Raw genomic sequence first — 16,833 nt, forward strand, 5'->3', positions numbered from 1 at the left:
GAAATATTTTATATTCATGCTGTGTAATAAAGCAGCCACTGGCCACATGTGGCTTTTAAGTGATGGAAATGTGGCTAGTATGACAGAGGAAATTAATATTTCATTTCATTTCATTGCATTTCATTGCATTTCAGTTGAAGTTTAAATAGCTTCATGTGACTAGTGGCTACCATATCAGACAGCACAGTTGTAGGGCTTTGATGGCTTTGCCTTGACATGTGGACATTTTGTCTGAGAATGATAGCATCATAAGGAAACAGCAAAGAGATGAAAAGAGTCAGATTCCTAAAGACATCATTTGAGTTTCTGGATGTAGCCATGCCTACTGCTATCCCATGCTTCATTCTGCCAACAAATATATATTGAGTGCCCATTATGCTGAGAATTCTACAAAATTAACGAAAGATTCCAAAGATGCCTACTGTCATGGAATTTACATTCCAGTCAGGGAAGACATACAACAAACAAATGGTATAAAATATATAGTATTACCTAGATAGTGCTAGGTGCCAGTGATATAATAATAAACTGAATAAACTGGCAAGGGCCATAGACCATGCTGGGATTGAGGTAGAAACTGAAATTGTCCTTTTAAGATTTTTTTTTTTCAGAGAAGGGGGGAGGCGGGGCGAGAGAGAGAGAGAGAGAGAGAGAGTCTTAAGCAGGCTCCATGCCCAGTACAGAGCCCAATGCAGGGCTCAATCTCATGATCCTGATATTATGACTTGAACCTAAATCAAGAATTGACTGAGGCACCCAGGTGCCCTGAAATTGCTGTTTTAAAGGTATTGGTAAGGGAAAGCTTCACTGAGCTTATATTTGAGCAAATATTAGAAGCAGGTGAGGGAGACAGCTAATGCCCTGTCTGGAGCAAGACTGTTCCAGGCAAAGGAGAAAAGCTGAAGAAAACTCACAAGGCAGGATGTTCTCTGTCTAAAACAAACAAAATCTTAAAAATAGAAAAATCTCTCAGGGTATGAAAATGCCTTGGATGTACTAGAAGGTCCATTATCCTGATGTCTTTATGTGAGTTAATAATACATGGTTCTTTTTTCTTTTCTTTCTTTTCTTTTTTTTTTTTTTTTTTGCTTAAGCCAATTGAGTTTGGTTTCTTTTTGCCCCAAAGTGCTTTTTAATTTATTCTTTGCTTACATCATTTGAGTTGAATGTCTATAAGGTGCAACTGGAAGAATCCTGACTAATCCAAGTGTAATAGTCTGAGTAAGGCTCCCTAGGAGCCATTATTAGAAATAATGGTATTCCTAACCCCAGGTCCCAATCCTCAGAATCTTTGGATATATATTATTTTACATGGCAAAAGAGACTGCAGATGTGATTAAATTAAGGACCTTGAGATAGGAAGATTATCTTGGGTTATCCAGATGGACCCTATTTATAAAAATGCTCTCTTTGAAGAAGACCAGTATCTTTATAAGTGGGAGACAGAGGGAGATTTCATAGAATAAGAAGCCAAGGTGACCACTATGTAGTTGGCTTTGAAGCTGGGAGAAGGGGCTATGAGCTTCTAGCTCTAGAAGGGGGAAAAGACAAGGAAATGAATTCTCCTTGAAGCCTCTGTAGGGAGCATGGTCCCACTGATATCTTGATTTTGGTCCAGAGAAACTGATTTTGGACTTCTGACCTCTAGAAGTGTAAAAAAAAAAAAAAAAATTGTGTTGCTTTAAGCCACCGAGATCATGTTTGTTTATTACAGTAGCCGCAGGAAACTACTGCCCCATGGGGATGTGTTCACAGGGTTGTTGTGGAATTAGATGAGGTAATACAGGAAAAGGCCTTGGCACTGTGCCGGGATATACTAAATGCTCAATAAAGGGAGCCCTATAACTAATACCCAGGGGTCCAGCTTCCTGACCATTTGACATCTTCCATCCCCCAACTCATACCCTCACTGTATAAAGATGCCACCAACCTGAATTGCCACATCTGAAAAATTATCTCCTGTTTGTTGGAAGATATCTCCTAATCGAAAAATGGGACACTGTGGGTTCTGAGTCTTGTGAAAGGTACAAGTGATGTTTATATCTGGCAAGATGTTTCTCCTGTATGCAACGAGAAGCAAACAAACATGTTTTTGAAAACTGAGACCTGTCTCTTTCATAGAAGTGAGCCAGTTGGTAGCTGGGTTCCATGAGGGGCCCCAGGGATCCTCAGCCCCTGGGATTCACACCCTTGTGTGGTCCCCTCCCACACTGTGCAGGGTTGGTCTGTGTGACCAATAGCATGTGACAGAAGTGATGGTGTGTCACTTGTGAGGTTAAGTCATAAAAGATTGCGGCTTCCATATTGTTTACTGTCTTGCTTGCTTATTATCTGTCCCTCTTGGATCACTTGCTCTGGGGGAAGCCAGACACCATTCTTAAGGACACTCAAGCAGTCCTAGGGAGAGGTCCATATAGTGGGGAACTGAACTTCCTGCTGACAACCAGGTGAGTGAGCTTGGAAGAGGATTCTCAGCCCCAGTCAACCCAGAGATGGCTGTGGTCCCCAGTGACAGCTTGACTGTAACCCAAGAGACCCTAAATCACAACCACCTGGTGAAGTCATTCCCACATTACTTACCCACAGAAACTGCATCAGATAATGAATGTTGGTTGTTAAGTTTCTAATTTTTGGTGTACGTAATCCATTACACAGCATTAGATAGTTAACAGCTAGACATTCTAGGCACTTACGTGGTGTAGTTGTGGCCAGGGAAGTCAATGTTATTCTTGATGAGCACAGTGAAATTTTCAGCACCGTTCAAGAGTGCAGGCCTGAGAGAGTAAGAGGTGAAATGAGGATCAGTGGGCCAGTGGGACCATAGGCTTCTGGTTTCTGGCTCGGGTCATTGCAATGAGTAAAGAGAAATGTAGTTCAGTCCTAAAAATCTAAAAAAGAGGAAAAACTTCTCTCTTCCTGAGGCCCCATGGCATTTACTATAACAACCCTTCTCACACTCTGATGTAATTGTATGTTTAGGTATGTGTGGTGGTGTGCTGGTAAAGGTTTAACAACCAGGTCTCCAGGGGGAAAAGAAAGGCTCTGATATGTACATTAATGATTTCTGTAGTATAAGTACTTCCACTGTGGCTGATCTCAAGCTATTAGTGGGTATCACTGCACTTGGAGTTGGGAAGGGATGAGCATAATTGGCTCAGAGTCAATGTAAGCCAGCTCCAGCACACCTCTGTTTGTACCTCCCAATAGTCTTGGAGTTCCTGCAGGTTAGGACAATGATTTTTTTAAATCTCAGTATTCCCAGGCTTTAGCAGAGGGCCACACATGTATAGTGGACTCTATCAGTCATAGGTTGATAGACTCTGAGTAGCATAAATTCTCCATGAATTAGAGGAGCTCAAATCCTAGACTTTAGAAAAGCCAACCCACAATCTATCCATCCGTTCATTTGGCAAATATTTATTCTGCTGGGTGTGTGGCTGGGCATTGGCAATATAGTGATGAACAAGATGGTCAAGGCTTTTGTCCTTATGTGCTTGACAGTCTGTTAAAGATGGAGAGAACTGGCTGTGGATAAGGAGATACAGCTGGTACCTAACTGTTGGCAGGCCCGCCCAAGTGGGTGGCACATATGTATACTGGAATTAGCACCAGGAAACGATGGAGGTATTTGGAAGGAGGCACCAAGAATGATCTACTTTTTATTCCAGAATTGCCAGAGCCCAGCTTTGCCTCTATTTAGGATATAACTACAGAGAACACCATAGTTTTTGTCTGCCCAGGATCCATTCCCCATCTGTTAGAAGCACCTCTGTTTTCTCCCTTTGGGGTAACCAGGTCTCTTCCACTCTTAGCCCAGAAGGTTGGGTAGAGATGAATCCATCTTCTGCCCATTGTTACAGACCCTAGGGTGGGCAGGTGACCCAGAGCTGGCTAAACAGAATAACCCAATTCTCTTGGCCATAGTGATTGGTTCATAGATTGTCACATGACTTAGGCCAGTGAAAACATTCTAAGTCTTTTGTAGGAAATACTAGAAAAAGAAAAACTCATTTTCTTTAGTATTGCTAGTAGTAAAGACAGTATAGACTTGGAGTTCCCTGGACCATAGTGTGAGGAAAGCCAAAATGGGAGAAAGTAACTGGGAGGTGGAGGTAGGGACCAGGGTTAGAAGAGACAGAAAGAGAATCTTAATGACATCATTTTTATTTGAAGCCTGGATCAGTCCTTTCCTGAAGGATCCCCTATTTATGGATTCCCCATTTATAGGAATAAAAAAATAACATTTTCCCCCTGAAGCCAGTTTAAATTGTATTTCTGATATTTGCATTAAAAAATCTTATTTACAACAAATATCTACTACATGCCAGACCATTTACTTTTAGAATATCCTAAATCCATGCTTCCTGGGCAAAATCTAAGAATAAGGGGACTTGAAATTCTAAGGATCAAAGCCTTTTATTCCTCTCTTATGACATTCTTCACTTCCTATCTTGAATTCTAATTCTCTGTGCACGTTTCTTATCTCTTTGATTAGGCTGCAAGAGGCTTGGGACCTGCTCCCTATCTAGGTCTTCTTGTATTTTTAGTACAGTCTCTTGCGCATAGTTACATGTAAAATAAATATCTAATGCCTCCTATGTGGTATTGGATGTGTTGACTGAATGATTAAATGAATCATTTTAGTAATCCCTTTCTATAACATATGAGGAAACTGAAGTTCAGGGGGTTACTTGCCCAAGGGCATGTAAAATTGCAGTCCAAGGACCTGAACATTGGTGATGTACAGTATTTGTCTGATGAATAAGTTGGTGACTGAAAACCAGAGACCATCAAGAGGCCTCTTACCTTGAACCAGGGACTACTTACTTGAGTGTTAGTTCTAACCGATCTCATTCAGGCCCTGGGCAATTCTTTCTGTGAAAAAGAAACTCCTCTGAACTAGAAATAAACCTGGGTGGTACCATTAATGATTGAGGGCCAGGTAGCCTGACACTACTGAATGCTTCCCACCCTGACATGGGAAGCCTTTGCCTGGGCCTTCTAAAAAGTCAGCTTGGGCAATCTTCTCTTTGCCCCAAAGAGGCTGATGGTGTGATCTTCAGTCACATTCATCTAGAGCAAGTATCATCTCATTTAATTCTCACAACAGTCCTGCAAGGTAGGAGTAACTATTATCTTCGTTTTACAAATAAGGAAACTGAAGCTCAGAGAGGTTAAGCCACTTGCTCAAGGTCACATGGCAAGGACGGGTTAGAATCAGAATTTGAATCAAAGTCTATTTTTCTGAAATGCACCAATCCCTGTGGTTTCTGAGATTTAACATCGAGTTCTGCTTTCTGGGCCTGACTTGTGTGTTAAAGAGAAGAATCAATACAGGGGATCAACAAATCTATATGTCATTTAATTTAAGAAAACTTCTCTTCCTCCTCTGCTCTTTTCCCCATCTTGCTCTCTCCTTCCCTTCCCCTTTCTTCCTTCCCTTCTTGTCACCTTCCCATCCTTAATTGCTCAGTATGGACACTGGCCAGTCAGAGTGGGACCTGCTGTAGTGCTAGAGAAGGGCTCTGGTGGTGCTCTGTAAGGTGCTGGGACAGCCAAGGGCCCAGGGGCACCCAAGGGTGCTCAGGGTAGTAGTTATTTGCCAGCCAGTACAGAATTATTGCAATATTTTAACAATTAGATGGTCTTCTCAGAGATCACTGATGTGCCTGGGACAGAGGGTCACCAAGTCAGTAGGACCCAGGACTTTTCATCTGCTCACTGGTCAGGGCCACCCCATCTGTCCCCCAAACTGCAGCTCACCGGGGGGCCTCTTCCACTGCCTCGATGGGACACCAGGCGGAGACTTCACAAGTCTTCTGCTTCCCTTTATACTCTATACACCTTCCGGTCTGGATCCCTGGTTGGTGGTGGGGGGGGGGGTCAAGGGGCCAGAGAAGCACAGGTGTGAAAACCACGAGTGCATCATGAACTCAGTCTCAGCAAGAGACTCTTTACTTATGCTTTTCAACCCAAGCAGTTTCAGCTTCCACAAAACCCAATTTGAACCACAAACTTACATAAGGCAACCCAAGCAAGGAACACGTCAGACAGTAAGTTAAAAAAAAAAAAAAGGTTCAGAGAGAAGACAGAGAGACTGTGGATGCTGTTGGCTTTTTTGGTTTCTTTGCAAGGAAAGAGGAGCTGAGCAGGGTGTGTTCCCTTGCCTAACATAAATGGACTAGAACTTGGCTTCTAAGTGGGCACCTGTCACTTAGGGGTGTACAGCATGGACCAGAGATGTGCAAAGCCACAGAATGAATATGGCACATCTTTCTGGTTAGTGTCACCAGCAGATTCCTGAGGGGGACTCAAACACACACATCTTATGGAACAGAATATAACATCTATATGTCTTTTTTGTTTCTGTGTGTGTGTTATAACCACTGATGGTTTTTTTGTGTGTGTGTGTGTGGTCATTTAAAAAAAATTGTCATGTGCCTCTTTAAGCTTAAACAAGAGACATAGAAATTCTGCAGGCTAATCGTGGTACTGTCTCCAGGTGCCCTGGGGCTACAATCATACCCCTCAACGTTTGGGGAAGTTCAAGGTGGAAAGCTCCTCAGACACAGATGACAATGTGGGCTATTGGATTTTCCTGTCAATGAGAACCCTGAATATGCTAATTATGGAGGTTTTCAGGAGCTGCCCTCATTGGGGAATTAGGTCACATCCCTAGTCAAGTGGCTAGTCCTCTGGGGACAGAGTGCAGGCATGGGTCAGCCACAACTCTCCCATGGCCTGGTGAGGGTGGAAGAAGGCAGCTGAGAGCCAGAGGCTAAAGATTTGAACTTTAGGGCATTGTGAATTCACCAAAATACCAGACTACCCACCCCCAGGATCCCAGAAAAGAAAGAGAACATACCCTTGCTTTGTGGGTCCATCCATCCTTTTTTACAGCCCCAGTCATTGGAACAGAGTGTCCTGCGGGTGGGAAACTGCAGAGAGGACAGGATAGTGGGGAGTAAGCCACTTGTGTCTCTAAGATATAGAAAAGCAGATGCCTGTGTCCACACGAAAACTTGTACACAAACGTTCACAGCAACACTATTCACAGAGGCCAAAAAGTAGAAACAACCTGAATATTCATCAGCTGATACACGGAAAAATAAAGCGTAGTGCATTCATACAATGGGGCTGACTCAGCTGTAAAAAGGAAAGAAGCACTGCACCTGCTACAACAGGATGACCCTTCTATTTTTTTTTTGTTTAATTTATTTATTAATGAGAGACACAGAGAGAGGCAGAGGGAGAAGCAGGCTCCCTGTAGGGAGCCCGATGTGGGACTCGATCCCAGGACTCCAGGATCACAACCTGAGCCAAAGGCAGATGCTCAACCACTGAGCTACCCAGGTGCCCCAGGATGACCCTTCTAAGCGTGATGCCGAGTGAAAGGAGCCCGACACAAAAGGACACATAGTGTATGATCTCAGTGATATGAAATACACAGAATAGGCAAATCCACAGACAGAAAGTAGATCAGGGCTCACCAGAAGCTGAGGGGCAGGGGTGGGGCCGGGGGAATGACTGCTAATAGGTACAGGACTTCTTTTTGGGGTGACGAAAATGTCCTGGAATCAGGTAGTGATGTGGTTGGTACAACATTGTGAAAATACTAAAAACCACTCATTTCTACACTTTAAAATGGTGGACTCTATGGTATATGAGTTATATATCAATAAAAAAAGGAAAATAAATAAAAATCTACAAAGCAGATGCCGAGCAGCCAGGTACCACTCTCAGGGGAGGCCCTTGGGGTGGAGAGCAGGGGACCTGGTCCAAGCAGGAGCCCTGTGGCTGCTGAACTGGGCAAGGTGACAAGCATAAAGGCTCAACAGGAAATGGGAAGTACAGGGTGCCAGCCAGCATGTTCTCCTGGCCTCAGAAAATGAGGTCAGTTAGGCCTCAGACCTGAGGACAGAAGAGGGAAAAGAGAAATGAGATGGTTAGTTTATGCACGTTTGACTTCTTGTTTTCTAGGAAGCAGGTTTAGTGGACAGTCTTAGGGCAACCAGAGCCTGACCCTGACATGCAAATGGCCTCTGCCCATTATCTTCCTTTGACCTGTGCCTCCTCCAGCAACTCTTCTCACCTGCTGAACACTCCAGGTCCCCTCCTTACCTCAGGACAGAACCCCTGCTGTTGGCCTTCTGTCTTGAGAAAGTTTGTCATCACGAAGAAGGAGTTCCCCTGTGGAGAAAGAGGAGAGCAGAGCTACTTAATCAAAATAATCCAGCTTGCTCCATGCCTGGGGGCAAACCTTCCACCTTTCTAAACTACACTCTAGAAATCTGGTCTGGGAGCAACTTGGACTATGCTGAGGGTTTAATATCAAAGCTGGTTGAGCCGCCCTGCTGAGCCAAGGGAGAGCGCAAGGACATTCAGATTGATTGAGTATTCTTTCTCCATTCCAGCCTCAAAAGCAGCCTTTTCATTTTTTGAACACATTAAATCGAAACTTAAGAGACCTGGGGAGGGAGGGCGGGGGTGTTGGCTTCATCAGAACGCAGTTCAGATAATCCAGGATTTTAATTAAATAAAAGGCAAAAGGCATCCCACAGCCCAGGAAATAGCTGGAGATCTTACTGACCTGCTGGTAGAAACAGATAGTGGCCTGGGTTTTATGATTTTGCAAAGCACCCCAGCTCCCAGAAGCTGCAGAAGTGCCCTTTTGTCCCTCCAGCCTCCCTATCCGTTCTTTGGTGTTCTCATTCCAACTTTGATTTCTCCTTTTTGACTATCCTACTTTTATTTTCTCTTCTTGCAAATTTAAGCAGTCACATAGCCTTTCCCTGTGATCCACACCCTTCTTCTCTTTGTCATCTATTTCCTTTCCCTTGTGCAAAAATGTATCAGGATGTCTTTCTTCCTGAAGACATTTTTGTTGATAAAACGCCACACAAACAATATAGAAGGGCCAGTCCTGTCCAGGCAGGAATTTCTATGTCCTTCTGAATCTAGGCAGACCTTGCTGACTTGACGGCCCTGCTTCTAAAAAGCTGTGTAGAAATCAATTGTGAGTGAATCAAATCGTGCTTTAAATGCACCAGGACACACTGCTATTTTGAGAAACCCTGTAGGACTTGATAAAGCATAGAATCAGTTTTGAGCTGCTGGATCTGACCCAGTTTTGCAATTTTTAGGTTTTCTCAGTTGGGATTTTCACAGAGCTTTTTAAAATAGGGCCAGTATTTTTCTAGAGTGAGACTCCAGTCCCAGGGGAGGGAGGCAAAGGCCCTGGTGACAGCAACCAGGGAGGAGTCCTTGGGAGTTGTTGACAAGTGCTTACCTGCAAGGGGAAGGTGTAATCCGCAGTGTCAAAGACAGTAGACACCATCTTCTTGATTCCATTCTCCAATATCTCCATTTTCACCTCTGCTGTCCCTTTCACTTTGGTGTGTACAGAACTGATAAGAGGCTCTTTCTGTTGGTACCGCTTGTCACTGATTAAAGCGAAGCTAAATGGCAGACACAGAAAAGTGTCAAATGGTTTTCTCAAGGGAGGCACAATGCAGTGGTTTTGCATGTAAGTTCTGGAGGATGCCTCTATTCAAATCTTAGCTTTGCTGAGTGACTCTGGGCAGGCTACTTGCCTTCTCTGTGACTCATTTTCCTTATCTGTAAAGTGGGAAGAATAGTCATACCTACCTCAGGAGTTGTGAGGATGGAATGAGGCATGTGTGCAAACTCTTCAGCATAGTATCCAGCACATTGTGAGCATTCAGCACGTGGAAACTATTGCCCCTAATGTCAACCTCCAATATTTCCTAATATAGACCCTAGGGCAGCTTCTTAAATCCCAAAGCCCAGCTCTAGATTGGTCCACCTGCATCGTCCTGGGGCTGAGCAACATATCAACTGTGTCCAGCAGGTCAGCCACCTATTTTCCAGAAACACACACCTGGTTTATAAATAATACTGATAATAGTAGTTGCCCTTTATGGAGCACTTAATACATGCCAAGGGCTTTACGTGCCTCATCTGTTTAATCTTCGTGGCAATAGGAGATAGTTACTGTCATCTCACTTTTGTAGATGAGAGAATGGGCTCAGAGAGGTAAAGCAAACTGCCCAAGATAACCCAGATTGTCAGCGGCAGAACTGAGGTCCTCTGTTGGTCTGCCTTCGAGTCCAGAGCCAGACCTCTTAACCACAAGCTAGGTTTGTTCTGCCTCAGTTTCCTGCCTTTGATCAGTTCATTAGGTGTTAATACCTTCTTTAGAATATGAATCGAAATGATTATAGTGGGAGGAAGAGAGGGAGAAGATGGAATTAATAATTAAAAATGGTAGATTCCATAGCTGTTTGTTTTCCCTGCTTGCATTGCCCTGAATAATTCTGACTTTATTTTAAATACTTTGTTTATTCATTCAGCACGGATTTATTTGGTCTCTTCCCTCAGGCCAGCCCCTAATATCTGAATGATTTAGGAAGCATAATCCAGTGGCTGCTAAAAGAGGAACTAACCTTGGGAAACCAGCACAGAGTGGGCCAAGACTTGGTCCCAGCTCTTCTCAACCTTGGCTATGTATTATAATCCTCAGAGAGCTTTCAAAATTGCAACTCCCCAGTCCCATCCCTGGAAATTCTGATTCAGTAAGTCTGGGGCGTTATCCAAGTACTTATATATTTTTTTAAAGTTTATTGGGTGATTTTAATGCACAGCCAGGGTTGAGAGCCCTGGGAGACTATTGAAAAGATAGCTCACATTTGTTTTTTGTTTTTTATTTTTTAAAATTTCTATATGTATTTTTTTCTTTGTAAGTCCTCTTTTTAAAATTTAAATTCAATTAATTAATGTATAATGTATTATTGGTTTCAGAGGTAGAGTTCAGTGATCCTGCTCCTGGGTGTTATACTATATGTTGGCAAATCGAACTCCCATAAAAATAATACATAAAAAAACCACCCAGTGCTCATTATATCACGTGCCCTCCTTAATGTCCATCATCTGGTTACCCCATACCCCACTCTCCACCTCTACATCGACTCTCAGTTTGTTTCCTATGATTATGAGTCTCTTATGGTTTGTCTCTCTCTCTGATTTTGTCTTGTTTTATTTTTCCTCTCTTCCCCTATGGTCCTCTGTTTTGTTTCTTATATTCCACATAGGAGTGAGATCCTATGATAATTGTCTTTCTCTGATTGACTTATTTCACTTAGCATAATATCCTCTGGTTCCATCCACATCATTGCAAATAGCAAGATTTCACTTTTTTGATGGCTGAGTAATATTGCATTGTATATATACCATATCTTCATTATCCATTTGATAATGGATGGACATCTGGGCTCTTTCCATATTCAGCTGTTGTGGACATTGCTGCTATGAACATTGGGGTACAGGTGCCCCTTCAGATCACTGCATTTGTATCTTTGGGGTAAATACCCAGTAGTACAATTGCTGGGTCATAGGGTAGCTCTATTTTCAACTTTTTAAGGAACCTCCATACTGTTTTCCAGAGTGGCCGTACCAGCTTGTATTCCCAGGCAGCTCACATTGGCATTATGAAGTACATTTAAAGAAGTGCATCTCCCAGGACCCCGCAATTTCGCTCTTGGGTATATTCCCTAGAGAAACCCTCGTCCATATGTCCAAGGAGTTATGTATAAGAATGTTTATGGCAGCCTTATTTGTAAGAGGGAAAATGAAATAACCTGAATTCCTTGAACATTAAATAAATAAATAAATTGTTGGATTCATACAATAGGGATGCTCTAGTTACAATGAATGGAGAGCTACTTATACCAATATGGAAATAATACAATGTTGAGAAAATAAAACATGTCACGGTATGACATAAAGTTTAAAGAAATCCAAAACAGCATTCTACACTCAAACAAAGGCCTGTCCATGAATGCTCACAGCAGCACTATTCATAATAGCCAATGGAAATAGCCTACATGTTCAACAGTAAATGAATAGAAAAACAAAATGTGGTCTACCCAAACGAAATGTTATTCGGTTATAAAAAAGAATGAAGTGCTGAGACATGTTATACTGTGCAGGAACCTCAAAAACATTATGCTAAGTAAAAGAAGACAGATGCGAAAGGTAACATGTTGTATGATTCTATTTATATATGAAATAATCCAGAATAGGTAAATCCATAGAGACAGTAGATTGATGGGTGCCGGGCTGGGGAACCAAGGTGACTATGAATGCGTGTGGTTTTCTTTTGGAGTGGTGAAAATGTTTTGGAACTAGATAGAGGTGGTGGATGCACAACAATGTGTATTACTAAATGCCACTGACTTGATCACTTTATTTTTTTAAAGATTTTATTTATTTACTTGACAGAGAGAGAGCGAGAGAGAGAGAGAGAGAGAGAGCACGCACGCATGAATAAGCAGGAGGAGCAGCAGAGGGAGAAGGAGAAGCAGATTTCCCACTGAGCAGGGAGCCTGATGCGGGGCTTGATCCCAAGACCCCGAGATCATGACCTGAGCTGAAGGCAAATGCTTAATGGACTGAGCCATCCAGGCGCCCCATGACTTGATCACTTTAAAATGGCCATTTTATATGATATGAATCTCACCTCAATAAAAAAGGGAAAAAATGTTTTGTAGCTATAGACATATGTTGTAGAGATATAAAAATGAACACAGAATGACAAACACCAAATTCAGGATGGTGTTTATAAGGGAAGAAGAAAGAAAATGGGATCTGGGCTGGGTCATCAGGGAACTAAAACTGGATTAGTAATGTTTTATTTCTTAAGTTGGAGAGTGGAACGTGGTGTTTATTATGTTATTCTCAGTATATTTTAGTATTTATATACCATTCATTTAAAAAGCTCATCAGGGGCACCTGGCTGGCTATATCAGTGGAGTGTGTGTGGCTCTTGGTCTCGAGGATGTGACTTCCAGCCCCATGTTGTGTGTAGAGATTACTCAAAAATGAAATCTTAAAAAATAAAAAATTAAAAAATTAAAAAAAATGAAATCTTAAGAAAAATAAAAGAAAAAAGAAGTCTCATCAAGAAGGACATTGGGGCTAGAGATCCAGGTTTTAGGTCCAATCAGCATATATGAAAAAGAGCTATTTCATACAATTCCATAGACAAATATAATACTTGTTGGACAATGTATTTCAGCCTAGCATCACAATGTGAACATGATCTATGCAGTGTTTTTGTGTCAGACGTGGTGACATTCTCCCAGAATAACACTGGGTCAGTTTGGCCCAGTGCTTGGGAAGCTCAATTCGAAGCTGCCATATTCATTCCAGAATGCACAACATATTACAGGTCAGTTGTAATGGAACCCAGCCCTCTCATAAGTCAGAAAATTTGTCTTTGTATGATAATGAACCTACCATATAAGAACTGCATCAAAGGAAAAAGGAGGAAAAGAGTTGGCAGGATCCTGCCCTAAGGACCATCCCTAAGACTCAGACAAGCCATGTCACCTCTGGCCATGGGTGTAGTTCCTGAGCAAGGGGAGGGCTGCTTGGCTCCCTGATCCTCGTGAACTTTCAGCTCGAAGAAGTTGCAATTCTGTGCATGCTGAAGACAGCAAACCTACCGGTCCCTCTGGCACAAGAGCAGGAAGGAGCTGGGAGTTTATTGACACCTTGTAGGATGAGGAGAAAGAGATGGTGCAGTGGAAAGTTGACGAGACTGGGGAGGTAGAAGAGGACTTGCATAAACTCTGAATATGAAGGGCTTTCTCTATTGGCACCTCAGGGGGCCCGGCCTCCACGTCAGCATGGAGAGAGAATCCTCAAAGGGCCGCAGGTAGGAAGCACTGCTTAGCGAAGCCTGGCTCTTCTTCACAGCGCCTGAGCTCACTGAGTAAAGGTAACTCTACAATGAAAGGATAGGATCTGAAAGTGGACCGTCCTCAAATCTGGTTTACTGACACTTAGCCCAAGGCCAACATTTTCTTGGTCCCTAAATGAAACGGTGGGCCCTGGACACTGTATCCTTTGTGCCTCACAGAGACCTTAGGCCTGCAGCCTCTGCTTTATTGTGTTTAAAACCCTAAGAGAAGAATCCAATTGTTTCCACCCCTAGCCCACTCTGAGGTGGGAGGACAGGGGCCAAGGACAGCAAGAGATATGCTGAGAAGAAAGTGGAGGAGAGCCTGCACCCCTAAGGCAAGTTAAGTACCCATTATATTAGTTTTCCATTGCTGCTGTAACAAGTTACCACAAACTTAGTGTCTTAATATAAATTTATTCTCTTAGTTCTGGGGGTCAGATACATAAAATTGGTTTTATGGGACTGAAATCAAGGTGACTCCCAGAGGGCTGGTTCTTTCTGGAGGCCTCCATGACAGAATCTGTTCCTCACCATTTCCAGCTTCTAGAAGCTGCCATGGAATTCCTGGGCTCCTGGCTGTGTCAGTCCAACCTCAGCTCCTGTCATCATATCTCCTTTTTCTAACTTTTACCCTCTTACTTCCTTTCTTTGAAGACTCTTGTGATTACATTGGGGACACTCAGATAATCAAGGATAATCTCCCCATTTTAAGACCTTGAACCCAATCACATCTGCAGAGTTCCATTTTGCCATATAAGGTAACAGATTCACAGGTCCTGGGGATTGGGAGTGGATATCTTTTGTGGGCCATTATTCAGCCTACTGCAATACAGTTGGCCTATTGTAGCTTTGTAAGAGCTTCAGGGCAGCTCCGGTGGTTTGGCGTCACCTTCAGCCCAGGGCCTGATCCTGGAGACCAGGGATTGAGTCCCATGTCAGGCTCCCTGCATGCAGCCTGCTTCTCCCTCTGCCTGTGTCTCTGCCTCTCTCTCTCTCTCTCTGTGTGTGTGTGTCTGTCATGAATAAATAACTAAATAAAAATCTTAAAAAAAAAAAGAGCTCCGCCCTCTACCCTATTCTATCCTACCCCACCTTTTCTTGAGCTAGAGTGAAGGAGTTTCAGTTCCTTGTTACCCACAGCTTAACTAAGACATCATCTTCGCTTCTAATTTCCTTTGGCTATTGCATTTCTTCTCCGTCAGCCAACAGTTCTGGAAAACCCTTCCTTAAATGCTTCCCAAATGCTCTCTCATTCAAAGAACTTGTACTGCAGAATACAATACTTTCTACATATTCAACTCTGGAGAACAGAGAGTAAATCTTAAGCTATTAGTTAAAGTTTATCAATTAGAGGAAGAATAATAGATACATGTAACATCCTTACGTTGAAGTAAAAAATTCAGTTATGCCAGTACAAACTGTAGCCTACCCAAGGTGGCAGAAGTTTATGTTAGACGCCCGAAAATTTTAGATAATCCTAAACCCATATAAACCAACATTATATCATCTAGAAGAAAACAAAACAAGCAACTAGTGTTATCTTAAGCTTCAGTGAAAGAAGTAGAATATTTCACTCTTGGGTGGTGGTAAGCCAATGACCTATGGCCTTATTAGGCTGCAAGCTATAGGAGCCCCATGCTTGGGTTTTATGAGGCACATTTTTCAAGAAAACCCCTTTAGTTGTTGTGAAAGTGTAAATTTCATAGAACTGCCCAAAGAATATGAAAGCTTCCAACAGTCTCCCTCCCAGAGGTTACTGCTGTTGAAACAAGACAACAGGTATCTCTTTATGCCCACGTTTTGACACCCAAACATGGCCATACTCTACATGTTTTAATACAGTTCAGCCTAAGAGACAAGTCGTGATAATTTGCCCCCAGTCTCTTCCTGGTGGATATTTGATATTTAACTGGAAGTTTTGCTCAGTTTTTCCAATTGCAAACATTTTTTTGGTAACCCTGATACAGCTCTACTATGTACCAAACCACTCTTTTAAGCATATATTAATAATATATATTGACTCTTTGAATTTTTACCTGTTGATGTAAAGAAACACAACTGATTTTTATGTGTGGATCTTGTACCTCAAAACTTCACTGAATTGGTTTATTAACTTTAATAGCTTTTTGTGACTTCTTTTGGATTCTCCATATATAGGATGATATTATCTGAGTGGTGTTTTACTTCTTCTTTTCCAATTTGGATGGCTTCTGTTTCTTTTTCTTGCCTAATTGCTCTGGCTAGAACTTTGAGTACAGTGTTGAATAGGCGCAGTGAGAACAGGCATCCTTGTTTTGTTCCCGATCTTTGGGGGATAAGCATTCATTCTTTCACTACTGGTCTGTTCTCTTAAGCACTATTTTTTATTGTCTCTCCACCTCCTCTCTCATGTTGCCAGGCATACACTTGCAAAAGAATCCTTTCACACCAAAGATAAATTTCACACCTTAAGATAAATTTCTGGGTTAAAGAATGCATACATTTTTAAAGGATTTTATTTATTTATTCATGAGAAACACAGAGAGAGAGAGAGGCAGAGACATAGGCAAAAGGAGAAGCAAGCTCCCTGTGGGGAACCTGATGCGGGACTCGATCCCAAGACCCCTGGATCACGACATGAGCCGAAGGCAGATGCTCAACCACTGAGCCACTCAGGCATACCAGGATGCATACATTTTATATTTCAATTCATTTAGCCAAATCACAAAAAGTTGAACCATTTCATGCTTCCATCAGCAAAGTAAGAGTGCATGTACCACTTTTAAGAAGGCCTTGACAAAAAAAAAAAAAAAAAAAGGCCTTGACAAAATAAGAGTGTGGGGTTGTGTGGGCTTGGCTGAGATAGTAAAGGATCTGGATACCATGTTGAGGGCACATGGCCAGAGGGATTGGGATTATTATTTTACAGTAAAGGAAAAATACAATAGCAGGGTACAGTCATTTGAAGAGTGTCAACCAGAAGCGGGATCACAAAGCAGAACTCTAACCAAAGGGGAAAAATTACAGGGAGACTGATCTGGGCTCAGTGTAAGGAAGAAACTTCTAATGGTTAGTCCAAGAAAAGAATA

The 16,833-nt window shown here is 42.4% G+C and overlaps 1 protein-coding gene across 2 annotated transcripts in view; it reads right to left on the reverse strand.

The window, feature by feature from the left end:
• Positions 1–16,833, reverse strand: part of P2RX7 (purinergic receptor P2X 7) — a 43,502-nt gene that overhangs the window by 17,378 nt on the left and 9,291 nt on the right. For both annotated transcript variants that reach the window (XM_072802469.1, XM_072802468.1), the window contains exons 2-7: positions 9,290–9,458; positions 8,122–8,190; positions 6,866–6,938; positions 5,764–5,860; positions 2,694–2,774; positions 1,931–2,060 (exon numbers count right to left, since the gene is read on the reverse strand). In XM_072802469.1, the coding sequence (XP_072658570.1) occupies positions 1,931–2,060; positions 2,694–2,774; positions 5,764–5,860; positions 6,866–6,938; positions 8,122–8,190; positions 9,290–9,458 (619 nt within the window). The remainder of the gene's footprint in view (positions 1–1,930; positions 2,061–2,693; positions 2,775–5,763; positions 5,861–6,865; positions 6,939–8,121; positions 8,191–9,289; positions 9,459–16,833) is intronic.

The sequence above is a fragment of the Canis lupus genome, chromosome 27 (genome assembly GCF_048164855.1).
Source record: "Canis lupus baileyi chromosome 27, mCanLup2.hap1, whole genome shotgun sequence".
Taxonomy (NCBI): Eukaryota; Metazoa; Chordata; class Mammalia; order Carnivora; family Canidae; genus Canis; species Canis lupus.